Source organism: Lutjanus erythropterus, chromosome 14, assembly GCF_056507025.1.
Source record: "Lutjanus erythropterus isolate fLutEry1 chromosome 14, fLutEry1.hap2, whole genome shotgun sequence".
NCBI lineage: Eukaryota > Metazoa > Chordata > Actinopteri > Lutjaniformes > Lutjanidae > Lutjanus > Lutjanus erythropterus.
In genome coordinates this window covers 12,973,280-12,999,603 of record NC_139330.1, presented here as the reverse complement: position 1 = coordinate 12,999,603, position 26,324 = coordinate 12,973,280, and the positions used below count along the sequence as shown (strand labels likewise).

The window sequence follows — 26,324 nt, the reverse complement described above, 5'->3', positions numbered from 1 at the left end:
ACCACTTTGTGCCTCAAGAGACAAAGTTACTACTTTTACAAGATTTTAAGTCTAATATATAAACAAAATGAACTCACAAAATGTCAAGAAAGGAAATAATACTTACAAAGACTACACACCCAGCAGTTGCGTAAGTGTTATCATGACTTTCCCTCCAAAAGCTAATGTTAGCTGAAGCTACGATGCCTGTGTGTTTTCATACGGGGATGCAGTCGCACAACAGCAGGTCTTGCATATTCTTTTACTCTTTGCCTGATAAAAGGACCAGGAGCTGGATAAAACACACCTGGGCCCAAGAACATTAAACAGATAGCGATGTTGCTGTTGAAGATGTATGTTGTATGAAAAGAGAGACGTAGTCCACTGAGCGGTTCTTCACTTTTCTTTCTTATAATTATATTCAAATTGTAATTCTAGCTGTATGCCCTGAAATTGTACAATAAAAGACACCAAGACTAGATGTCAAGTAAATGACCATATTTCAGTCTGCATCAACATTATTAAAGTAAAATTTTAAAATTGTCTGTCACTCAGACTCATTCGATGCTTCGAACTGTCCAGCACAGGCTGTAGGATGTTTTTTTGTTTCAAATAATAATCATTCTGTGGAAAAATGATAAAAGTTTGAATTCTTGTCACTGAAAAGGTTTTATTTATTTATTATTGTGATCAGTAGTTTTTATTGTTTTTCTTTGAACAAGGCAGAAAAAAACAAATCACTGCATTAAATGACAATGTAAAAGCTGTGAGACATGACACGTGGAATGAAAATGAAACTAGAAAATATATTCAAACAAACACAAAAACAGTAACTAAGGTGGTACACAGGGCATATAAGAAATTTCACTGACAGATACTTAAATTATTAGGTGTTAATCAACCAAAGGTCTAAGTAATTCTCTGGGACATGAGCTAAAATTTTAGCATATATGTTGCCAGGGTCCATTAATAAAAGAGATGTATTTTGGGATTTATTTATTTTTTCCTCTATGGTAATAAAATAAACAAATTGCCATGGACCCCCTGTGATAATGCCAGCTGACGTGTCATTCCCAAAACAAGAAAATAAAAAGATAGTTTTATGAGTACATTGTAGTAGTAAAATACTCTATTTATCATGATAAGTTTGTCATTTAACATTGAAAACAAAACATTTTTTCATAACTTTCGGCACACTGGTGCCCCACCACATACAGCTGGGGGCTTTTTGCCCCTGCCCCTCAGACAGCCTAACTCCACCACTGTCCTGACACTGCAAAAAACTTCCTTGAACTTTATAACGTCTCCCTTTTCCAAAGCCAAAAAGTTGTGGGAGGAGCAGGAAACGATTAAAGTTTGTCACATGATCGCAAGGACGTTATTACAGCTGAGTTTCGACTACTGGCCGTAGTTTATTGTGGCGTCTTCCACACCACTTCGACAAAATCGTAGTGGAAGTCAGTGCCTTATAACGCCTTATAAGTCAACATGAGTACAGTATGTGACCGTCCTGTCAGTAACGACTGTTGTTTGTGCGAGGACTCAAAGGGACGGGGACTCTTTAACAGTTGCTCGCCGGACTTTAGACCCTGAAAATGTTGCTGTCAACAAAAGTAGGTGCGTGTGTTGAAACCGCTGTAAGAACAGCAGCCCCGCGGTGAGCTCTGTAACTCCCTCCGCCTGAAAGCGATCGATGGATTTCCAAAAGCTGTGCACTTTAGAAACTTTCAAGCAGCTCTGGAGTGACTACGGCCACGGGGGAAACTTCCAGGACGTGATTGAGCAGGAGTTTACACGGATTAAAGGTAATGATTGTGTTCAGTCATGAGTAACAGTGACAGGCCAGTCGTCGCTCATGGCTGCTCTGTTTTTTATTTTTTTATTTTTTATTTTTATTTTTTTATTGTAAACAGGAATAACTTATCTGGATCATGCAGCAGCTACTCTGTACCCGGAGTCTCTGGTCAGGGACTACTGCCAGGACATCTCAACGAATGTGTATGGTGAGAGAATATACATTAAAGGGACAGTTCACCCTAAAATCAAAAGTATATATTTTTCCATTGACTAAGCTCAGTGCATCTGTAAAGCCTGAAACAGCAAATAAATGCCATAATTTTTTTTTTTTAAAACTGAAACCTGTCTTGGACACTCTGTCAAAATAAAGTTTGTATCATATTTGATACATTGGGCACGTATGAAAGTTCATTGATCACAATAATTTCTATTTCAGAAACAAAAATGGACAGATATTGTTTATTGCTTATGGAAATGTTGGCACATTTCAATCAGTTGTGTTCTGGTTTGTCAAACTGGAACCTTTTTATGTAGGCAAAAACATCTTGGTGAATATAATCTGTATGGATCAATGTAGCATACAAATTATGATAACTAAGGAATTGTAAGAGTGTAAATCAAATTAAAAATATATATATTACCAGGTGTTCAGTAATAACTGCTTGCAACATCCAAATGATTAGGATATGAGCAGGTTGCAACTATAAAAAACATTATTTAAAAATTAATATTTCCTTTTTAAATTTATCTGAAAATAATTTTTCATTTTAATTACTTTATTTAACAGTGAGTCTATGGTAGGAACAACTTTACATTGTGATGATGTCACAGATTTTTAAATCACTTACAAACTTTTACTCAAGAAATCATAAGATATAGAGTCATAATTTCCCTTGTTTGCAGTTCAAGGTGTCCTGTCAACAATTTTACAGACATCTCTTTTATAATGGTGGTCTATGGGGAGCCACTGGGGATTACTGTATCTAGGTTTCCTCAAACATCTACGGCTGCAACCTCTCATCCAAGAGTACATGTACAAATCCCTCTGCGCAGTGATGTGGGTGGCGGGAGTAGATTGGTAGATAGAAAGTAGTTCCAGGTCATGATTTCTGGAAAGGGGCATTGCTGTTGAGTTTCTCAAATGTACTTTTTGAGCATCAGAAGAATGGTGCCATCTATTTCCATTAGATTTGAGAGAAGGCAGACATCTCTGCAGCCGATATCTCCAACGCTCTGCATCTCACATGAAAAATAATTTAAATAGATAAATTTAGATGGATTTTTGTGTGAATTGTGCCTTTAAGTTGTGTTATGTCTCCCAACAGGAAACCCACACAGCCATAATCCCAGCAGCAAATTGACACATGACACCGTGGAGAGGGTGAGATACAGGTAAAGTCTCTTCCTGCCCTCAAAAGCCTTTATAATGGGCCCGTGTGACTCGTCTGAATGGTACTTAGCTGGATCAAATGAGTAAAAGACAGAACATTTTCTTACAGGGTATTGCAGCATTTCAACGCCACCCCTGAGGAGTACTCTGTGATTTTCACTTCTGGTTGTACAGCCGCTCTCAAATTAGTGGCTGAGAGCTTCCCCTGGAGGCCTCAGACTGAGAGCGAGGCGGGGAGTCGCTTCTCCTACCTCACTGACAGCCATACCTCTGTAGTCGGTATAAGAGGACTGACTTCTGGCCGGGGGGTAGTTGCCCTGGCTGTCTCCCCGCAGGAAGTGGAAAACAGGGCAAAAGATGAGGCTGAAGGTGAAGATGTTATTTGCCAGACACCGCACCTCTTCTGCTACCCCGCACAGAGCAACTTCTCTGGGAGGAAGTATCCCCTTAGCCATGTGAAAGGCATCCAGGCGAGACGTCTTTACCCAGCATGTGACCACCAAGGCCGCTGGTTTGTGCTGCTCGATGCAGCCTCTCATGTCAGCTGCTCCCCTTTAAACCTACAGGACTGCCCCGCTGATTTCATTCCCATCTCTTTCTACAAGATGTTTGGCTTCCCTACAGGTCTGGGGGCCCTTCTTGTCCGTAACGACACGGCAAGCATACTAAAAAAGACTTATTTTGGAGGAGGCACAGCAGCAGCTTACCTTTCTGGAGAAGATTATTATGTGCACGCAGCAAACATTTCTGACAGGTGAAGTACTGTACTAGCCTGCCAAATCCTAGATATCCCCTGAAAGCTCACCGTGTTCTGTAGCTTCTGCATCCTCCTTCTAAAATTCAATGTTTTCTCTCTCCCTGATAAAGATTTGAAGATGGAACCGTTGCTTTCTTGGACATCATTGCTGTAAATCATGGTTTTGAAGCTCTTTATAGGATCACAGGTGCTGTAACAGAGCATGTTGATTCATATAAAAAACATGAAAGGAATAGGTTGGATCATTTGACTTGGGGATGTATGCAATATAGTCAGTATAATACCGTAGATGCTGGTTGGCACACCCCCAGTTTGGAGAAGCAATGAGAGGGTTCAGCAACAAAAGATATTTTAGCCACTTTAAAAAGGTCCACCTGAAAACAGCTATATCAGTTCAAGTGTACCCTATATTTCTAATATTTTCACTGCTGTACTTTGCTGTCAGACAGACTTTTCTGATGAGAATTCAAAAAAAATAAGACAAATATTCCTAACGTACTATTCACTGTAACTTTAACCCATCTTGTCACGGATGGTCTTATTTGCTACTGTAGGCCATATAGAGGCATCGGTAATAAATAGTGACTGTTTCATAACCAGTTAAAAAACTCCTTGTAGTAGCTTTAAAAGGTACCATGTACAGTTATGTCACAATTTGATGCATCAAACCAGATTATATCTTAAAGCTAATTCACATTTGTTGTCCCTAGGCAAGTCTGAACAAAGAAACAGCACAATAACAAAATAAAAAAAAAATTGTATTATATTAAGAATACACAAGACACAACACAATACAAAGCTACACACTAAACTGATATTGATTTTTTTTTAGGTGGACCTTTTTTAAGTGGCTAAAATACATTTTGCTGCTGACCCTGTCCACAGCAGTTCATTGCATAGCTTCTGTGCTGGTCCCGCTCTCTGATTCTTCAAAGTGGGGACGTGCTGACTGGCATCTAATGTAGGTAATACACTGACTTCCTGCAAGTGCCTCATACAACAGCCCTTAAAGTAATCCAAACTATCCCCTAGCACTACTTTAATAGCAGTCATAATGCATATGCAAGTTGTTCATAGTGATAATCCTCAAGTCCTCATCCTTTCCTTCATCCCTTTTTTGCCTTCAGGGGGCATGCACAACATCCAACAGCACACGTTTGGCTTGGCACGCTACACGTACATGCTGCTGTCAAGTCTTTGCCATGGCAACGGGCGACCAGTGGCTCAGATATACACTGAAGGCCAGTTTGAGAGTCCAAGCACACAGGGCGCAATCCTAAACTTCAACCTCATAGATTCTCACGGACAGATAATTGGATATTCTCAGGTGCATTCAATAAACAGGATCTATTTCTACTCCACAACAGTTTAATTACTGCATGTTTATGCGTAGGCATTGGTGGAGAATATTAAAACAGTTCCTCTTATGCCCTCAGGTGGACAGAATGGCCAGTCTGTATAATATTCATGTGCGTACAGGTTGCTTCTGCAACACTGGGGCCTGTCAGTCTTTCCTCGGCATCACCAATCAGCAGATGAAGAGGAACCTGCAGGTAAGAAGTCCAGGAATAGCAAAGATGTCAGATTCTGTTAAGGACATGCATAGGTAGAGTAAAACATTGTCTTTTTCTTTCCAAGGCCGGCCACATCTGCGGAGACAACATCGACCTGGTAGATGGTCAGCCGACTGGATCTGTTCGCGTGTCCTTTGGCTACATGTCAACATTTGAGGACTGTCAAAAGTTCCTGAGCTTTGTTGCCGAGTGCTTCGTGGAGAAACCAGTCACAGTGGACCAAGTGAGACTCGAGAGGCTAAAAACTGTCACAGCAGCATCACAGGACTTAAATGAAGACCCTTCAATCAAAATCACTAATGGAGAAATATGTAAAGTGGTGAAGGATGAGAAGAGGACGCCTACAGAAGCATCTCTGAGGGGATTTGGACACTCGAACAACCACGAGGAGGCACTCTACACTCTGACCAACATCTACATATACCCCATCAAATCATGTGGCGCATATGAGGTGTGAGGATAGCTCAGACGTTTCTTTCTTTCTCTTATTTCTGCCTCTCTCTGTCCTTCTTCATCCCGTCTCTCTATTTTGGTTTGATTTTGTCCTGTTTTTCATGCAGGTCCACAACTGGCCAGTGGGACCACTGGGTTTACTGTATGACAGAGGCTGGATGGTGGTGAATGGAAACGGCGTGTGCCTGAGTCAGAAGAGAGTGCCGCGTTTATGCCTCATTCGCCCACAAGTCCACCTACCCTCAAACAAATTGCTCCTGCAGGCATCAGGTCGGACAGTCTGTCAGCAGCTTTCTGAAAATACACACACTGCTTAACCAAAAGAAATTTCAATCATTTCGGATTTTCTGCTATGAATTCTCTTTGTTTGGGGATTTATATTTTTTCCGTTGCCCTGCAGGGATGGATACCATTTCGGTTCCCCTGGAAAACAACACTCAAATGCACGCTCGCTATAAAGTGTGTCAGAGTAAAGTTTGTGGTGACAGGTGAGCTGGCAGTGTTTAAACATCTGAAAGCAGCAGCTGCAGGAAATACTGTGACACATATCATTTGTTCCATATTTTTTCACTCATATCAATGCATTCTCTCAATCCATTGTTCTCAATGTTATCTTCCTACAGTGAATGACATTATAAGGCCTCCAGCTCCACATTTCATATACATTTTTTTTCCTTCTTTTAATGAAAAAACAAACAACATGCGAGAGATGATATTAATCTCCTCAGATACCTGCATGACGAGTCACGAGTTAAAAAAAGCTATTCATCCCAGTGATTCTTGGATTAGATGTCATGCCAAATAGTAAGCGGCATCAAACTCTGTAGATTTCCCTCGGGGCTTCCAGAAAATAATCCTCCTCCTTCCCTCCAGGGTGGAGACTGTCGACTGTGGGGACGAGGCTGCATCATGGCTGTCAGACTTCCTTGGACAGCCATGCCGCTTGATAAGACAAAGTCCTGACTTTACCCGAGACATGAAGAAGAGGTCTAATGGAGGTACCTATATAAACATTTCACCTGCTCTGCCTGGGTTTTATTTGGATTTATCTGTCACACTGTACAAGAGCAAGGTCACATTTCCTGCTAATACTCCAGTACCAGGCTGCCGTGGCTGTGACCTTGCATTTTCTGCGGCTGGTCACTTGGAAATTTCATCTTTTTCTGCCATTGCAAGATACTCTGTCTAAAAGTATCGGTTTATTACGTAAAATAAAAGTTCAGACTGAGGTTGGGTGATGCAATGATGTATTCCAGTCAGTCCCAATCAGAGGTACCTGTACCCCAGGTAGGTTGTAAGATTAGAGTAACTTATTTCAAAAAGCAGAAATTACAATTTATAATCTTCTTGCATACAGTATGATCAGCTACAGCCTGGAAACGAACTGTGGTGATTAAGAGAGCATTAAAATTAATAGAAAGTGAGCAGACAAATTGACACAGCTACCAACCTATGAATGAATGATTGAAAAAGTTTATAAATTGTGTATAAATGGTTAAAACAGACAGCTAAACTAAGTAAAGCCAGGATAAACACACACACAAGGGTTGATTTACTTCGGAGAAAAAAATAAAATAGAGCCTTCACTTCACTGAGGAAGTAGTTTTAAATTTTCTCAAAAACTGGTATAAAAATCCAGTACTACTTCTGCACACAATGTGTATACACAAATGCGGCACAACTACAGTGAAAATAAAACAGAAATGTTGCCATGACTCCCTACTGGAAGGAGTAAACAAAAAACACTGACCTTTAAAATCACTCTACAAGGCTAACCAAAACAGTTTCACCAAAACAGTTTTATTCATCAATATTCTCACTGTTGACACAGTAATGAGAACATAATAATGAATTCTGTATTGCATTTGTGCATATTCTGCCAACAGAGCCCCCTTAATCCCACATACTAGACCTTTAAAGCAATAGATAAATGAATGAAATGGCTAAAAGTAATAAATCATTACTAATAATTGAAATAATTTTGCCACTCCAAGTGGTAGTAGTATGAATGCAAACAGACTGTTCAGTTCCATGCAAGAAGAGAACAGAAAATATTGCAGATGTTGCAATAAACATCATGATTTATTTCTGTGACGAAAAGTATATCCAATTTCCCAGTTGTGTCACTGAAAAGTCACAGCCTGTTATTTTTCTCAAAGGAGGGGAAAGTGAAGATTTTTTCCTCATTACACTTTAGGGGAAAAAAAACGATTTAGGGATTTGTTACCTTAACAAGTAGCAGTGGCAACAAAGCGTGAAACTATGATGCTTGATTTTGCAATTAGTCTGCAGTTCAAATGTGTGCCAAACTTTAACTATACTCTATTACTACACTATTTTCCCATAATACAGTAAATTGTAATAAAGGCTTTCCGTCAAATATTTGCGGTCTCCGTCATCATGGTTATTCTCTGAACCTTCAGAAAGCTCAGGAGAGGAGGAGAGCCACAGGAGACATCATACAGGCTGAGAAGTCCTCCTCATGACAAATAAACTGACCTTCATGTGTAAAATCGTTACAGTGCCCCTTTAATATCTATAACTGCATTACGCTTTTGGTGGCGATGTTGCATCAGTGAGCAGCGCGGCTTTATGGCGTTATTGAACTCACAGGTTTTTGCATCAGTATGATGAATTATCTTTATCTTGTTTATATCTAGTTTCTGAGGTCTTTCATTAACTGGATGGGCCAACTCACATCTGGCTATTTTATCTATAAACAGTTTTTAAAATGAATCTCTAGAATAATTACTGTATCACAATACACTGTATATCAATATTTGATGAAACAGTCTCATCACAAGATCCGTTTAGTAGCTGTTCTGGAGCTATTGACTGTATCACACAATCTTTCTCAGCAGATGGAGTTTGCCCAGTTGTCCTTGAATTGTAGATGTTTTGAATTTACATTTTCAGAGCATTTCAAGGACGTCTTGGCCGAGATTGATCGTGGGATTGATATTGCAGTATAAAATTACTTACAGTGTGATAGAAGATTTTATCTGTATCCACTCCTGTTTCATGAATTTTGAATGAATTGTGAGTGCACATTTTGATCAATGTTGACAAATTTACTGAAGTTAAACACTTTTCCACCCTCTGTATTACAGTAGAAACTCAGTTTTCAGGCTCATTGAGGATGCAGGCAGCTCAAACCAGACATCAGAATGTTTTCCTCAAATTGAATAAATCAAATAAATCATTGGGGTAATATAAAGTCTTTCCCTTCTAGCTGCCACCCCCGCGTCCCTCTCCCTGGTGAATGAAGCTCAGTATCTCATGATCAACCGTGCCAGCGTGGAGCTCATTCAGGAACTAATGAGGAGCAGGTTTGAACACATGACGTCTTATTCAAAGAAACATCAGGATGCGTAGACGCCCGTACATTTACATTACAGTGGGTGCTTTACATAGTGAGACAAAATAACATGCAATTTCCACATTCCCTTTCTCAGGCAGGACGATTCTGAGGGCGATCAGCTCCTCGACACACAGAATGTCATCAGCCGCTTCCGAGCCAATTTAGTCATCGCTGGAGTAGAACCATTCGAGGAGGATAATTGGTCACACTTGATTATTGGCAACACTCGATTCGTGGTGAGCTGACACTTTGAGATAAATGATGAAAATCTTCACATGCATTGAAAGCGCATTTCTCAAAAGTGAATGTGCTCCCTGTGTGATTAACCCAAAGGTCGCAGGTCAGTGTGGAAGGTGCCAGATGGTTGGAGTGGACCAGGACACGGGGACCAAAACAAAAGAGCCGCTAATGTCTCTGACGGCCTGCCGCGCTGGGAAGGTCAGTCAAAAACAATTACTGCTTGTTTTTGTTTTTTTTACTACTGCAATAAACCACAGACTGCCCAGTAGATTTATATTAAATTGCAATCTTTTTTAATACACCCAGTGATAAAAACAGAAAGAAAAGGCTATAACTACAAATTCATCCATATACATACATATGTGCTTTACAGATTTGCATGAACAAAGTTGATGGATATATTTAAAAAAGATGGGGGGCTGTATGTGTGTGTCTGTGTGTACAACTCTTGTCAGGATCTGCCTCTGTCCACTGATAAATTATTTTGGGGAACTCTAAATCATAAAATGACCATGACACAGGACATCAGAGATTAGGGGTTACATTCCAAGTTGAAATACTCGCTTCTCTGACAACAACGCTACAGTCAGCAGCAGCTTACAATTTACACCTTGTCGTCACTTGTCTGTGTCAAAATATAAAGTTGAGCTGGAGCAGTGTTCCTGCATCCTGCCTGACCTTCAAGTCTTGGGAGGAGAGGGCAGCGGGAAACAACTTACTTCAAACATAGATATAATACAGTCTGTGCTTGTTCCTGCAGAAGCTGTGTGTGTAGTGGTGATGGTGAATGGGTGAAGTGCCTGTGCATGCAAGGATGAATCACTCTGCCTTTTATTTTATACATTTTTAGGTGACTTTTGGTGTCTACCTGAGCCATCAGCTACCAGAGGGCTCCACCACAGCGAGTGTCCTCTCTGCTGGGTCCCTGGTACAGCCGGAGCCACACACTTCTTGAAGTATTTATATGTATCACCCTCTTTATTTATTTTGGTGACACCCTTTTTTGTCCTTAGCTGTAATTTCTGCGCTGCACGTCCTAAACATCACCTGTCAAAGACTGTTGGGAGTTTCTACAGATGCCACCCTTTTCTTTGTCTGTGCACCCCTGGTGGTTTTTGTCCTCTCAAATGTCCTTTTCATACCAAAGCATTCAGATTTTATTCTATCCGAGCCTGTTTTGATGGGAAATGAATGAGATTTTCGCCTAGCTTTGTGTGCAATAAAGTAGATGTGAAGTATTTGAAAAGATTGTAAATTGAATGTGTTACTTTTATGCTAGCGAAAAACATGTCAGGCTTGATGCAATAATCGCTGCTCATGTTAACCTCCCAGACAGTTCTTCCCCCTGTTTATACCCTGGGAGGATTAGATTGCTATTTATTCCAAACACACCACCACTGTTACTGCTGCCACAAATATAAAACATATTGCTCCCAGTAATGGAAATCCTACCAGACACTCAATACTCAGCATATGCTTCCAACGTGCTGCAGACTTGGACATCAGATTTCATGCCAGAAAAAAAAGTTATAATTTGATGTGAAGATTGATAGAAATGTTGTGTTTCCTGAGAAACAGTGAGGTTTAATCAGAGTGACATGCTTGTACATAAACGGACTGATCTGTCAGGTTCTGGCAGTAGAATTGCTCCTGCATATTGGTCGCCTATGGAGCAGCTATAGACAGAGAGGTGTCAGGTGGCTGCTGCGTGACCCAAGGTCTGCACTGCACTCAAGCCAGAGGTGGAAAAAGCACACATTCTTTACTCAAGAGGAGGTTCAGATACTTGTTTACAAAAAGAAGTACTGGTTCAACTTATTTTTTCAGTCAAGCTCTGAAATGTACTCAGAGTAGAAAAGTAAAAACGTCTCCCTCTGAAGGACATTTTTCGTGGTTGGTTCTCTGCAAAGCTAACTGAAGTTCATCTTTCTGTGCGGTCAAGTCTCCCTCTCTGTCTGTTTCATCTTGCTAAATCTTTTATGTCATTTTTCATTGATACATATGTTGTTTTTTGTTGTTTTGTCTCGTTACATCTTTACCATGTGGTTGAGTAATTTTTCATCTTGTTGCAAATTTTTGACATTTTTTGGTGTTTTTCATGATGTTATGTGATTTTACCCCATTTTTGTCTCATCACAAATTTTTGTTTTTCATCTTGTAATGTCTTTTTGTCTTTTTATGTCTTTTACATTGTTTTTGTCTTGTTACATCAGTGTGTCATTTTCCTATCCATTTAGGTTGAAATCCGTCTTGATGTTGGGAATGCGGTGCACAATGATGAAATACATTAAAACTAAATAACAAGCCTGTTTTGAAAATGTAAGGAGTAGAAAGTACACATAATTGTGTTAGAAATATAGGGAATAAAAGTAAAATGTTGTCAGAAAAATGAAGTACAGATACATGAAAAATCTACTAAAACGTAGTACAAAATGTTTGTGCTCATTAGTTCCCACCTCTGACTCAAGCACAAGAGGCTCGTGCTTGTGACAGCGTGGGATGTGTACATTAATGGCGTCCTCCTCAGCTGAGCCGTAACCTCTCCTGGCCGATTATGACAGAAATGGGATATAATATTCACAGGTATATTTTCATTAGTGTATATTCACCTGAAAATGAATGAATAAGCTTCAGTGAGAACAGCTTCTCCAAGTCGCTTGAACTGTGGAAGGTTGAACACCGTGTTACCAAAGGACATTCCCTCATTTGATATTTTAAATTTTAATGACATTTTAGGTCCTAGAATGAGTAACACAGTCTTCATACTCATTAAACTTTTCAGTCACTCATTTACTCTGACTTTTCCTTCATAGGTGTCAAACTCATTTTACTTCGTGCCACATACAGCCCAATGTGATCTCAAGTGGGCTCGACCAAAATAACCACACACAAAAATAGTTCCCTTTTTTTAGTTACAAGAAGATTAAGTGCATTCTGAAAAAAAATTCTAATTTCAATCTAATGTAATTCCAGTTAGTCTGCTGTCATTAACTGTGCATTAAGTTCCACAGATCACAGCTGATCTTAAAAAAAGCACAAAATATTTATATAATCTGGAATGGAACAATAATGTAGTATTTTACTTCTTTATGATTCAAACAACTTGGTGATTTTCCTGATATGTCCACTGTCTAGTAAAGGGGACATCACCATACAACACCAACTTAAGTGGAAGTTAATGATAGAGAAAGTTAAGGTATTACCTGCCTTACAACCCATTTACAGATCAAACGTTTTGGCACTGTCTTAGCAACAGAGTTTGTTTTAAGATAGATGTCTGATTCAGATTATTTTCTACTTAAGCTGTTTTGACAATATTTTGCTTAATGTTCAGTATGTTTAAAGTGGAAATAGACAACTTTCTTGCTTTAATTTATCATAATGAAGCAGATGTTGATTGCACAGTGTAATGACTGTAGAATAATGACACGTTAAGACTTGTTTCCACTTTCATCCATCATTGGGTACAGTTTTTCTTGGGAAAATGATCTCTCCATTATAGACTACATGAATGAACAGCCTCACACTTCTTCTCCTGATGTTTTCCCTCCTCCACCCCGATGCCAGCAAAGTAGTTTGTGAGAGGCAATAGCGTTACTCAAATTATGTTATAATTATGCAGCTGACATCATTACAGTAGCTCATTCCTGTTTCCAAAGTCAATACAAAATTGGCACAATTTCCTCTCTTTCCTCTCTCTTATTTCCAAAGTGGTGCTGATCATATCCAGAGTTGTAGTCCATGGGTCAGTACCATCTGAGTGGGCAAAACCTTACCACTACTAAATTGTTTAAAGGGTCAATATAAGCAAACTAATATATGATTACCATTCCGCAGGAGCAGCTTTTCTATTTGCTGGACATTTTGTTATTTTCTCCTATTAGCAACTTTGCATAATTTCCAAAAAACACACAAATAGCCAATATCATAATAATTTTGCCAGCTGAAATATTTTGGTAAAGGTCGTTCATTGCAATAAAAGCAGTGTGTTTGAATCTGCAGACACATTTTGTCTTTTTGAAATGAAAAAAAAAGCATTACAGCATCTACAGTTTTCACTCAAATTAGTATAAATTTCTGTTTAGTATTACTAGAAGATATATTTGTTAGGCTCTGAGGAAATGGAAAGTGATCCAATGCTGTGTCAAAGTGTGGTCATATTTTTCTTGTTATTGGTAAGGTTAATGTGGTATTAAAGGCCCTGAGTCATCTATTTTTTATTTTAACTATTAAAGGAACCCCTGAAAATACTGGTGGAGTAAAATACATGGTATATGTGTAATGACCAGTGGAGGGAGCTATGACTGGAAACTCCACAGGCCACAGTGTATTGGGTCACAGAAATAATGGAAGAAAAGAAAATCAATTTTAATGAAACATCTCATCAAAAAAAGGTGTCAAATTTCTTGGTTTGTGAAATAGGGTGAAACCCTAGTAAAGTGCTAAAACTTAAGCTCCACAACAGGAGGAGCCACACAGTGTATAAAAGAAAACTCCTGAACAGTTTCTCTGCAGTGTGCTGTACTGTTTACTGTCTCTGCTCAAATCTCAGTCAACTTCAATTCCAGCTGAACCAAGTTGGACTGTATGTGTTAGTCTTGATTTTTCTATAAGAGTTTCAAAAAATATGTGTTTCAGGGGACCTGAGGACATTGGCTCTTCTGAAGGTTTTTTTCAAACAGCAGAAGTGCGTTCCCCTTTCAGAAATTGTTTTTCGTAGCGCTGCCTCCTGCGGTCAAGAGGGAAGTTTTGGCAGAGTAATGTTGTCTTTGAATTATTAAAGAACTTTATTAAGGTTTCACAATGAGCTAGAATGACTACAAAGTTCTATTAGTTATTAATTATTTGTTTGTTTAATTTTAATTGCCCCACTGGGCAGTGGAAATTTTTTAATCTAGAGTCTTCTGTGGAAAGCACTGTAACTTTATTTTGAAAAGTGCTTGTCATTATTGTTGTTGTTTTTCTTTCTTTCTTTTCCCTTTTTTTTCAGAGAACTGTATGATGACTTCACTACAACTTGATCCAGTGGGCCGGGTTTAGACCTTGACGGACCGCTTCCAGCCCGCAAGCCATACGTTTAATATGTCACTCACCTCTACCTTGACCATACTGCTGCAGACCATTAACTATGTCAGTAGTGCAGACTCACCGTTACAACAGTCTGACATGTTGCAGAAAAGTTCGTCCTTATGTTTGTTTAAGGTGGCGTCATGTGTAACACGTATTGTGTAATAAACTTTACACGAGTAAAACAGTGCTACCTTAAAAATCCTGAGCACTTCCCCTTCCTATAAGCGATAAGGTGGAGTTGGGACCAAACTTTTTTAGCCGATCACCAAGGGTCAGAAAACCTACTGGAAGGGGCCAAACGTCGGAGTTTAAGTTACATGATGAGGAAGAGGGTCGTTCAACAACAAGGTTCTCCCGGTGGAGCGAAGAAGCCTGCTAAGATCCAGGAGAAGGAGGGAACACAGTGAGTTAGCTAGCTAACATGCAATTCATTTACTATTGGCTTCCGTGGGGAAATAATTCATTGTTAACTCACTGCAGGTGATTTAAAAGTGCAGATGTGGTTGTGATGAGAAAAAAAGGCTCTGTCTATGAATATGATGTCTTCATTACCATGGATTTCCTGATCAGCTAGAGATAAGAATCCAGTATGGTCATTACATTCAGGTCAAAGGGGCTTTAGCTTTATTAGCATGGGAAACAGACGTTATATGTATACATATAAGGTTATGCATGTATTTCATTAGTTACAGAAAAATAGTGCAGTAATCAGATTACAGAATACCGTGCACAATTTATTTTCATGGCCTCACCATTTTTGTCATTTAATAAATCAATCAATCAACAACAAACAAACCATTTAGGGCTGCAATAATTATTTATTATTTATTGACTATTAAATTCATTTAAATTGATAATAGGTTAATCATCATTTCTTCATAAGGTCTGTCTAGCTCTGAATCTCTCATGGACCACATCAGCATGCTTGCATGCTTTTACTGTATTTTAGTGCTGCAACATTTAAAAATTATTAATTGATTACTAAATTGACTACTTTTTGAATTGACTACAACTAATTTGATAATCAGCCGGTTTAAGTAATTTAAGCAATTGGTTTAAGTAAAAGTCCAAATTCTCTGATTTGAACTTCTTAAATATGAATATTTAATGGTTTCTTGACTCCTCTCTGACAGTAGACTGAATATTTTTGAGTTGTGGACAAAACAAACAGTTTGAGGATGTCATCATTTGTTTACTCCTCTATGACAGTAGGGGATATGTTGTAAATGTGTGTTCATAACCAGGTAAACAACACTAGTGGACACTTTAATGGGCACAAAGAACTTACTACTGTAAGTAATTCTTGTAAGTGTCGTGAAATTTGAACATTTGTAGTTGAGGACTGGAAATGTTCTGAAAAATTGTGAATATCTCTAAACTTTAGTAAAAGTCTTGAATTATTATCTTCATATTCAGAGTTGGGTTGTAAATGTAAAACATAATAGTTGTAAAAATGATGGTAAAAATGAGCAGACTCTTGCTCTGCAGAGTGGTTGTTCAGTAAAATAAAGGTTGCCTTACATCACAGTGCAGTTGTGCATTCATTAAAACCTGGTGTAAGCTTTTGGACATCTTCAAGAAAAGACTTGGAAGTTAATAATAAAGTAAAAGCGTGAACTCTGGACAGATGAGGCGACAGTTTGATGGCTGCTGAAATGAATGACCTCCTATACATTTCCCTCGAGCAGTGAGGAGAAATCAGTCCTGGACTAAAAGGGCTCTTCTGGCTGATTAGAGTGTTAATGGAGGGGGTGGGATGTATTGTCCATTAATTGCCAATAGTCTGAATAGCATCCTCTTTTCTGCTCTTGCCTCTAGGGAGTCAAGACTGACAGCCTGCCTTGGTGATTAGATTATTCAGTTCCTCTCTCCCATGATTTAATATTTTATATTAATGTTGAAACCACAGACTGGGAGAACATGTGTGAAACAGCTTGATACATGCCAATAGGTCTCAGTGAGACTACATGGAAGTGCAGGTTCTTCTTTTTGCCACAGATCATCAGTTATATTCTCATCCTCCTCCCCCCCTCCCTTGGTGCACCTGATAGAGGTGTTCAGTAGCTAGCTCGTCTAGCCCACAAGCAAATCTTTACCAGTGGTACAAGTGCAGTATACTGAATCACTCTTGTCACTGACTGAATCAGGAGCTTTTAGCAGAGGAGCTTCTCTCACTGGTGACTGAAAGATCCATTGTCAGCTCAGCTGTGATTCACACTACGTTACTTCCTCATAAAATGCCAGTGGAAGCCACAGAAACATCATAATCTGACGGCTCTGTCATAAATAAAAGCTGCAGAGCCATTAACCTTATGTGCAGTGCTTGTATTGGTTAGAGTTGTACTTAACTGAGTGTGACAGCTTGGACCAGCAGCACACAAAATGTACTACTGATGTGGAGGAGTATCGGGAGGAAATTAACAATCTTGCAGAATGGTGCACAGAAAACAACCTTCTGCTCAACGTCAGAAAAACCAAAGACCTGATTGATGATTTTAGAAAAAAGGAGGCAAAGACACACACCCCCATGTACATGAGTGGCACTGAGGTGGAAAGCAGGGCGAGTAGGGTCAAAGGATATTAAAGACTTTACACCATAGTCTGGGTAAATACTCGTCTCTGATTGGCCAGCAGGTGTGCGTTAAAATCATGGTGTGAAATTCATCCGCTATCCAACTTGTAACCATAGCAATATTAAAGAACACACATTGCACACCTGCACACACTGTCCTTCTGCAATAGACAATCACTTTCATGCATTCTGGCTCTGCACACTGGTACGGTGGTTTTGTTTGGCGGTCAGCTCTCCAAGGTCCTCAACCTCAGCATCCCTCTCTCCCCTTCCACCGCTCTTTTAGGAGAGCTCTCCTCACTCACAGCTGTATAGCATCTCCAAACCTGCACTCTAAATGCATTAACTGTATCCAAAAAACATATTACTCAACCAGAAAGGGCTCAATCTGCTAACAGACCATGCAAATTTGGAAGAGCTCACAGCAACCCTATATGACAAATATACTACTCCATGATACCTGGTCTCCATTTCTGCAGTTCATCCAGAGCTGATTCCTCTTTACACTGCTTCACTTACATCCTCCCAATACCAATATGACTTAAGCTTGTTTGTTTTGTTTTGTTTGTATTTATTGCTTGTTTTGTAAATATGTTTGTTATGCACTGGTGGTAAATAATTCAGGATAAAAAGGGAATAACTGTATAGAAAATGTTTAAAAAGGAAAAAAATATTATCAAGCACAGCTGTCAAAGCTCGCAACACTTCCTGACTAGAGGCGATACGAACGAGCAAGGGAGGGAATGGCTCATTGCTTCAGTTTCCCTAATCGAGGACGTCCTAACCTGCTGCACGCGTCAGCGAACAGGCTGGGCGACGTGTCGCTTGCTTGAAAAGTAGCTCACCCTGGCTCTATTTCAGCAAAGTTTTCACACACCTCCAACCTATTTTATCTGGTTAAAATCAACGTGACATCCTTGACATTTGGGTTTCCCCTCATCAAAGCAGTTGAAAGGGAGGACAAGAGACTAATTACTGTGGTTGAGAAGACGCAGCACTTTTTATATGATCCAGAGCGGCTTTTTTGTAGGAATATTCTCAAAACAGACAGGGTTTGGAAGGAAAAAAGGGAACATTTGGTAGCTACAAGTAAGTAAACTGTCCTCCAACTATACAGAAAAAAAAGGCTGATTTTAGAAAATTAAGTTATTTATAATATATATTGTACAGCTATAGAATAAATAACTCAGACACCTAATTTACTCATCTAAAGAAGAAGGAATCTCAAAGGCGCCGCTGCAACATTGCTTGTATATGAGGACATTCGTTTACTTGGGTCGCATCTAGTTGGGAAGTGATGTTACTCATTATCAACTGCAGCAAGCCAGCTGAGTTTGGTTGTAAAAGGGACTAAAAGTATTCCTTATCATGACAGCAGTAAGCTCTTGCTTCGTAACTTTCAATTTTCAGTGCAAAACTATCACCAAAAAACTCTGTGAATGCTTTTATTTCATATTTTTGGCAAATGACCATGTAAGGTTAGCAGTGGACTGCACAGTGAACCGACTTGTCTCAGCGTTCATGTTTGGGGAGGGGTTAGAAACACCCTTTGTACCTGTCATTCAAGCAAGATGCTGTCAGTTATTGTTATACCACTCCAGCGATGTTTTTTCAGAAAACTGACGTTCAATTCTAAAACTAACCTGTTTCCAACTCTCAACGGGGATGATGAAGGAAGCGAGAAAGCTCACTCCTTATAAATTATATGTTTAATTCTTTTTTACCACTGGCCTGAGCAAGTTAGTTGCTGGATCTACCAGCCTAATGTGACATTTTACTTGCCCCAGGCAATCCTTAAGGTTGAGCCCTGGGATACACAGACGACAGAGCAGCTTCTTTCCTCACGCTGTGACAGTCCTAAATTTATCCTCAGCACTCCACCATATATATATTTTATATTATATTATTATTATATATTATATTTTGTATAACTTTGTATTTATTCACCAATTTGCTGTATATATTTTTATATATTTTGTTTGTTTGTTTTATTGAGTAGTACAAAGGGAAGTACAACTATCTCATTTATTGCATTTAGTTTCATTGTTGATTAATCAGCTGATCATTTTCGTGATTAATCGATTGGTTGCCTGGTCCATAAAATTTCAGAAAATGGTTTGTCCACAATCCAAAGATAGTTTACCGTCATACTGGAATTAAGATACCAGAAAATATTTACATTGTAGAATTTGAAATCATCTTAAAAAATAACTCAATAGTTAAAATAGTTGGCGATTAATTTAATAGTCAATTAATAATCAATTAATTGTTGCAGGTCTAATGACATCATACAACCCTACATTGTAAAATGAATAAATGAACCTGCCTATGCCTATGTTTTAACGTACACACTGAAGCCCATTTGAAGTGATGCGACTACTTTGCTTATTAGGAAAGAAAATGACATCACAAATTACACCATCTGTGACTCTGAGTCTTTGAAGTGAGTCGAATGAAGTGATTCGAATCAGCAAAGCAATTTGTGATTTCCACCTTGAGCGGCTCACAGTTGCTGAGTCATCCAGCTGAAATGGAGCAAAGGTGCAGCTGAAATGAGATAACAAGAAGAGACGTGAACTACAGTCTGTTGTTGTTTGACTTAGTTGTAAAAAATGGCAACCAAGCATATTTGAGTTACTCTACTGACATAAGACACGTAAGATAATGGTTGGATGGGCAGTAGTCACACTGGTTTTCTCTCTCTTTGTCTGTTTGTTCTCAGGTCGCGATGGTGGCTGAAAAGAGGCTTACTTGCCTTCTTTGTTATCTTCGTTTTGGCACCTTTCTCGCTCAAAATACTCCCTGCATTAATCCAGCACCTTGTTTACACTTACAGAAGTAAGTGAACTCCCTTTCTGCCTCTTGGAAGTACTGTAAATCCTCAAGTTACTCACAAAAAAGGGCCCACATCTCTTCCTCTCCTGTTTGTAGTCAGGCTGCCGTTCTTTGTTGACCTCAGCCGACCTGCTGATTTCTCCCTTGATCACACCGTCAACATGTACTTATCACCAGAGGAAGGAATCTCCCTCGGCGTATGGTGGGTACAACTCAAGTTCAACACTTTTTTCATTTTCGAGCACAGATATAAAAAGGCTAGTGTATTGTTTTGAACCGTTCAAGGCACACTGTCCCTGAAAGTCGGAGCAAAGAGGCACAGGGGAAGGACTTGGCATGGTACCAGAACAGTTTAAGCGATGGCAGTCCAGTTTTCATATATCTTCATGGGAACACAGGCACAAGGTACGATAAATAATTCATTTCTATTACAGTTGGCTGCTGCAGAAGCAGAGAGTGAAAGTGCCACACAGCTAGACATATTCATTTGGGTTGTTTTGTTTGTTTTTTGGAAAGCACCTATTTATTGGCACATGTGTTGTCTGTGAATCATTCCAACAGGGCAGCCACTCATCGAGTGGGAGTGGCAAAAGTGAGTGATCACCAGCACAAACATATTCATCTTTTGGAGAGCTGATAAAGACATGAAAGTCTCAATAGCCATTCTGATGATAAATAAGCATTGTGTGTCAACAGGTATTGAGTGCACTTGGTTACCACGTGCTGGTGCCTGACTACAGAGGTTGGTGCAAATTAAGATTTATGACTCTTCTATACATATTTTCCATCTCCATGCTTCTTTGCCTTTGTATTGATTGTAATACACTACCCTCTCACATTGATTTAACCCTGTTCTGCATGCAGAAAACCTTTTTGTCCCTCGCCCCTCCCTCAGCATTGTTTCATTCTCACTAGGGTTGTCATGATATCAGATTTTCACAACACGAGGTGGAGAGAAGGTCTGTAACCATTACTGTGCAAAAGCATATAGAAAGTGCAATTACACGTGTGTGTATGGGGTGAGGGAGAAAACACGCGAACAGGAAGAGACGTAAATTATTCAAGAGCATACAGTGTGTGTTACAGGTCCTGGATTATTTATCCAATATTATCATATGTCTATTATTATTATGATATTAGTATTCCATTTTTAAATATCATGGTTATCGTCACTGATCTTAACGCAGCACCCTTAATTCCTGTAATGTTTGTGAACAATCCAATGAGGTGCAGGAGCAGGAGTGATGCATAACCTAACAGAACAGAACAAGCTGCTGTTGTGAAGAAGACTCTTCCAATGAGACACCCTTGAGAGTATTACTGATGTCCTTTTACTTGTCTGTTGCACTGATAATCATCATAAATAACGGCTTGTTTAATCATTCGATTCGAATCATTCATTTAAACCAGATGACGGAGTGTGCAGCCGTCACTGCGGGAGGAATTTGTGATGAAAATATCTTTTAAAAATGTATCTGTAGGGTCCTAAAGCCTAATGACAATCGTGTCTGCTGAAAAGACATTAAAAATGACTGTAACACACCTGTTGCCACCTCTGCATACTGGTTTATATGTCTTGTAAACAGAGCCAGGACACTGTGCTACATGTCATCCACAGAATCTTTAACCTCATAATATTAAAAACTAATTACTTAATTGTACTAATTAAGTAAAATTTTATAAATATATATGATAAAGGGGTGAGTTGTGAGTTTAGGCTTATTTTCAGAGTAGTACTTTTCTAAATGAAGAACTTCTTATATGAAGATCAGGGTTTTTTCTGAATATATCCACTGAAATTCACAGGCAATGGACACAGGGACATTTAATGGTTGAGAGAAGCCGAATCGAAGAGTTCAGATCAGTACATCGACTAGAACTACGCTTGCTGCACAAGAGTGCTTATTTCAAGTGTATTTCACTTAAATTTCACGACAAATGTTCTGAATCTATCAGGTTTTTCTTGGTATTTTGCCAGACTTAAAGCACAGAGTTGCCCCGAGGCAATGTGATTCGAGAGGGAGGAGTACATTATCAGAAAGCCCCAATGTTCCAAAAAATAAGATGAAATTTGAATTTTTTTAGATAAATAAACATAATGCGTGCAGTAGAGGGTTAATATTGTTTGCTGTCATATTATTACTGCTGTGCTTGAGGAGCTGTTTGTTGTAAAGCAGTCAAAAGACAGCGGTTCAACTTTAGGTCAGTATCCAGTGCAGGTTTGTCCTCTGAGTGGCTGCCACCTGGTGGCGGTCAAGAGAAGCTCTGTGATCCGTCTGACTGTGAGCAGGAGTTGATGTGAGAAACTCTGGCAGGGTTTGGAGACTCCAGCGGGGAGCCGACTGAAGACGGTCTGACCACTGATGCCCTCTACTTGTACAAGTGGGTCAAAGCACGCTGTGGAGACAGCCTGCTCGTCATCTGGGGACACTCTCTTGGCACCGGGTCAGTGAGCAAAGACTCCTGGTCAAGAGCATTTTACTCAAGTATAAAATGGCTCAGGTCACTGTTGTAGTAACTGTTTTGCATACTCCTTTTTATATTTAAAGTAATGGCCTGCAACATTTACAACCTAATGACACTTTTGCTTTTCATGTCTAATTTATATAATACAGCAAGAATAGCGGTTACTATGAGCAGTGATGGCTGAACAGATGAAGAGGAGAGCTCAACACAGAAACACTAAACGTATATAAAGGAAATCAGTGTAGTGAAAATAAACTTTAATTTCAGCACAGCAAAAATGACTGTGACAGCAGACAAGATCCATATTAAATACAGTTATGTCAAGCAATAAAATACAAATTCAAAGTAAACTAGGAAAAAATAGCAAAAGCTAGGAGGTGTAATTGTGTGCTATAAGCATAAAAAATATTTGAATAGTTACTATTAACTTATTCTTCTGCATGTATAGTAAATTCTTTGACAGTTGTTAGCAGTGTAATAATAAATTGAATATCGCAATTAAAAAACTATCGTACTGGAGTGTAACGCAGCCTACCATCATATTACATACATAATTATTTGATTATTTTTATTTTACGCTACTCACTGCTGTTTTGCAGTTGCACATAATGTGGAGACTACTTTTATTTTATTTTATTAAAGAAGGAAAGCACACGCTCTTTATGTTAAAGGAAAAACAATTTTAAACAAACAGAAAATGCAGCACAAATGAGATACATGTGAACATAAGTTTTCATTGTCTTGATTTTTAATATCATGATAAATATAATTGTGTGGTATTATTGAACTTGACTTTTGGTATTTTTTCATCCCAGTTCAAATCTGAGTCTGTCATCAGTAAAATGATTATAAAAAAATGATTATAGAAATGATTGAATCAGGCCGCAGCTACGATAAATCTACCATCTGAAGAGTAAAGTGTTAATTAAATGTACATATGTAAACAATATGTAAACTACACACAACATGAAGAAACTGAAGTTATTGCTCTTTCGTATCTCTGTGCAGAGTGGCTACTAACACTGCAGTAAAACTTATTGACCAAGGTAGGTTGTGCTACCAGTGAGTTTTCACAAATCGGAATAAGAGGAAATAATTCCAACATCTCAATACGGTGATTATGTCGTCTTCTTTCCAGGAGTGCATTTTGATGGAGTGATCCTAGAGGGTGCATTCAGCACTGCTCGGCAGGAGGTGCCACCGAATCCTTTTTCATGGGTAAATGTACCACTTTTGATATTTGGGTTGTTTATTTCATGTGGCTGCTGTTACATTATGCAAAACCTTTCAATATTTTATTTTTCTTCTGTTTAAAGTATTACTGGAAAATTCCAGGCTTTCAGTACCTTTTCCCAGAGCCAGGGGCGGAAAACAAGGCAGTATTTCCTACTGAGGAAAAGTAAGTTTTCATGAAGCACATGCTGGTTATACACAAGAGAAACACAAGGAGAAATCTGTAATATAGTTGCTGGACTAAATCATACATTCGAGTACAATCAAGTTACAACGTGCTCCTGCAGTGTTCCTGCAGCCTGTAGGCCGATGTGGGATTTTTTTAAGCCAGTACCAACTTTAGAGGGGAAAAACTTACCGCTTACAGATATGGTGGCCCATGTAGTGAATTTTTGATTTTGAATAAAAATAGACCTTTTCTATGTGGATTGTGCACCAATATGACAATGCAAAGGAACTCAGACGTCTGTTTTCTTAAACTAATTAATTAATTAAGGATTATTAGATATTTCTTACATTTCGGAGAAAATAAAGAATAATTAAAATAAATAGTTAAATAAACAACAGTACTGTTTAGTATCAGTCAATTGCTGACTATTTTAATACTCTCAGTCAATTAGGAGCAGGTTGTAAAACAAGAAGTTTCCTATTATTTATATCTGTCAGGGAGTTCGTCTTGTCCTCATAAATGTTCCCTACTGTGCTGTACAAGCTGATGCCTTCAGGCAGAAGATACAGGTGAGGAAAGGGAAATGTGCAATATTTTGGTGTAGGGCACATGTGTGGGAGGTTTGCTCAGAAATGACTGTATGTGGGGCATTTGTGCAATATTTTTCATATGGACTTTTGTGCAACTACATGAATTCAGGGCAGTGAAATACTCTAATGTGCTTTTTTGGCTGTATGGCTCTGGGGGTGACACTGTATGTTAGGTTTAGCTTGTTTGTGCATGTGTGGCTGTGTTGCCTGCTTTCCCTCATATGCTGAAGACAAATTTCTCCAAAGGTAGACAATAAAGTTTTATCTTATCTTATATTACCTTAAATCTAAATCACCACGATCATCTTTTTCTGCATCATATGTTTTGTAGGAAAAGTTTTCATATCGATCCATAACGGTTACCATAGTGGTTACCAATCTGGGGGCATTTTGAATTCAGGATTTTTACTTGTAGCAGAGCATTTTTAGAGAATAGCATTCCTATTTGTATTCCAGTAAAAGAAGATCTTAGTACCTCTTGCATATAATAATACAAAATAACCTAATATGTGTTTTCTGCAGCCTGAAGAAAATGAGAAGCCCAATCCTGTTCCTTCATGCAGAGGACGATCACTTAGTTCCCTTTCAGATTGCTCAGCAGGTATTACTGGCACAGAAAGCTAGACTGTAAACTAAGGTGGTGTTTTCCTTGCAGCTATAAGTGATTAAGAGTCTTCTCCAGGATCACTGTTTGTTTCAAGTAGACTGAACTTTCTCTGCTGTTCTCCCTCAGATGTATGAGGTAGCAGCGAGTGCTCAGAATACAGAGCGAGTCAAGCTGGTGCCATTTGACGGTTCTCAGGGATACCTGCACAATGGTTTATACAGAGACCCCAAGCTGCCTGGCATCATAAAGTGAGACAACATTTCACTGATAATGCGGGAAGCGATTGTTTTCGCTCTCTGTTAAATGATCTGTTTTATTTCTTCGACACGTATATCTCATTGTGTCTCCCCTGCAGGAAGTTTGTGTTGTCACTGTGATGTTGGAAAGACGACTGAAGCAGAAACTTCAAACGCAGAGCACTGATTTCATTTGATCACACTGCAATCAAATGGTTTGTCTTTACAGCTGAATACATGTTGCATAAATATGTGATCTCTTTCACTATCTGATTTTAAAAATACTTGTGTTGAATATTCACTGTTTTAAGAATGAATGCAAAAATTGTTCAGGCACACAGATATAAAATTTAATTTTTCAGATGAGTTACAGTTTCAACTGTTCTTTCCCTGTCTGTGGGTAGTTTATTCTGAATTATGAGAACTAGAAATAACAGTTCCCACTGGAAATGCAATTTAGATGAGCCATTGTTGCAGTAGGTGCCCTCTGCTGGGCATTGTTGTGTGGTGATAATGCCATCTATAATACTGGATAATGAGTTTGGTAATCCAAGGCTCAAAATGTCTAGGTGGCATAATAGAACGATAACAGCTGGGAAATGTCTGTTCTCTGACCTTGTTATCACAAATGTGGCTTTAGAAAAAATATGAATGCTAAAATTCTGAGTTCTTTCAGTTTAACCACAGAATACGAAGTGCAATCAGAGAAGCTTAAAGAATCCTAATTCAAATGTCACTGCACTTTAATTACAATAAATTCTTGCCTTCATCAACCAGCCATGAATTGGTCTGTCTGTCTTGCACTTTTTTGATAAAAGGATACACACACTCATTCAGATTATTTGAAGTGGGGTTGTATGAGGTACTTATTCATAGTCAGTGTATTACTGCAATAAACTACTGTGGACAGGGTCCAGACCAGACACTCCTGTGTTCTGCAAGGTAAAATTAATGATTTTGCCTGTGGAGTTCGGTTGGTCTGGAGAGAGAGAGAG

The 26,324-nt window shown here is 38.9% G+C and overlaps 2 protein-coding genes across 3 annotated transcripts; both read left to right on the top strand.

The window, feature by feature from the left end:
• Positions 1-1,346: 1,346 nt before the first annotated feature.
• On the top strand, positions 1,347-10,797 carry mocos (molybdenum cofactor sulfurase). Its single transcript, XM_084736221.1, has 15 exons — positions 1,347-1,784; positions 1,893-1,982; positions 3,102-3,168; positions 3,276-3,920; positions 4,034-4,110; positions 5,051-5,250; positions 5,360-5,476; positions 5,562-5,948; positions 6,058-6,220; positions 6,351-6,438; positions 6,824-6,948; positions 9,183-9,279; positions 9,406-9,547; positions 9,645-9,749; positions 10,402-10,797. Exons 1-15 carry the CDS (start codon positions 1,673-1,675, stop codon positions 10,504-10,506), a joined length of 2,520 nt encoding a protein of 839 aa, XP_084592347.1. The 5' UTR covers positions 1,347-1,672; the 3' UTR covers positions 10,507-10,797.
• Positions 10,798-14,933: 4,136 nt separating this feature from the next.
• Positions 14,934-26,113, top strand: LOC146315283 (lysophosphatidylserine lipase ABHD12). Of its 2 annotated transcripts, XM_084736113.1 has the most exons (13): positions 14,934-15,024; positions 19,916-20,031; positions 20,125-20,230; positions 20,314-20,433; positions 20,590-20,620; positions 20,725-20,770; positions 22,344-22,473; positions 23,503-23,540; positions 23,633-23,712; positions 23,811-23,893; positions 25,009-25,087; positions 25,220-25,341; positions 25,449-26,113. In XM_084736113.1, the coding sequence occupies exons 1-13, from the start codon at positions 14,939-14,941 to the stop codon at positions 25,468-25,470; spliced, it is 1,059 nt and encodes a 352-aa protein (XP_084592239.1). In that variant the 5' UTR covers positions 14,934-14,938; the 3' UTR covers positions 25,471-26,113. The 2 variants fall into 2 exon arrangements, 1 of the variants encoding a protein (XP_084592239.1); XR_014771858.1 differs by lacking the exons at positions 25,220-25,341; positions 25,449-26,113 and adding an exon at positions 24,394-24,465 and having other exon boundaries at positions 25,009-25,075.
• Positions 26,114-26,324: the final 211 nt, after the last annotated feature.

Coding starts and splice junctions, on each gene's coding strand:
- mocos (XM_084736221.1), top strand. CDS start 1,673: ATGGATTTCCAAAAGCTGTGCACTTTAGAAACTTTCAAGCAGCTCTGG. Junction 5,477..5,561: donor AGATGAAGAGGAACCTGCAG/GTAAGAAGTCCA, acceptor TTTCTTTCCAAG/GCCGGCCACATCTGCGGAGA. Junction 9,750..10,401: donor CGGCCTGCCGCGCTGGGAAG/GTCAGTCAAAAA, acceptor ATACATTTTTAG/GTGACTTTTGGTGTCTACCT.
- LOC146315283 (XM_084736113.1), top strand. CDS start 14,939: ATGATGAGGAAGAGGGTCGTTCAACAACAAGGTTCTCCCGGTGGAGCG. Junction 15,025..19,915: donor CAGGAGAAGGAGGGAACACA/GTGAGTTAGCTA, acceptor GTTTGTTCTCAG/GTCGCGATGGTGGCTGAAAA. Junction 25,342..25,448: donor AAGCTGCCTGGCATCATAAA/GTGAGACAACAT, acceptor TCTCCCCTGCAG/GAAGTTTGTGTTGTCACTGT.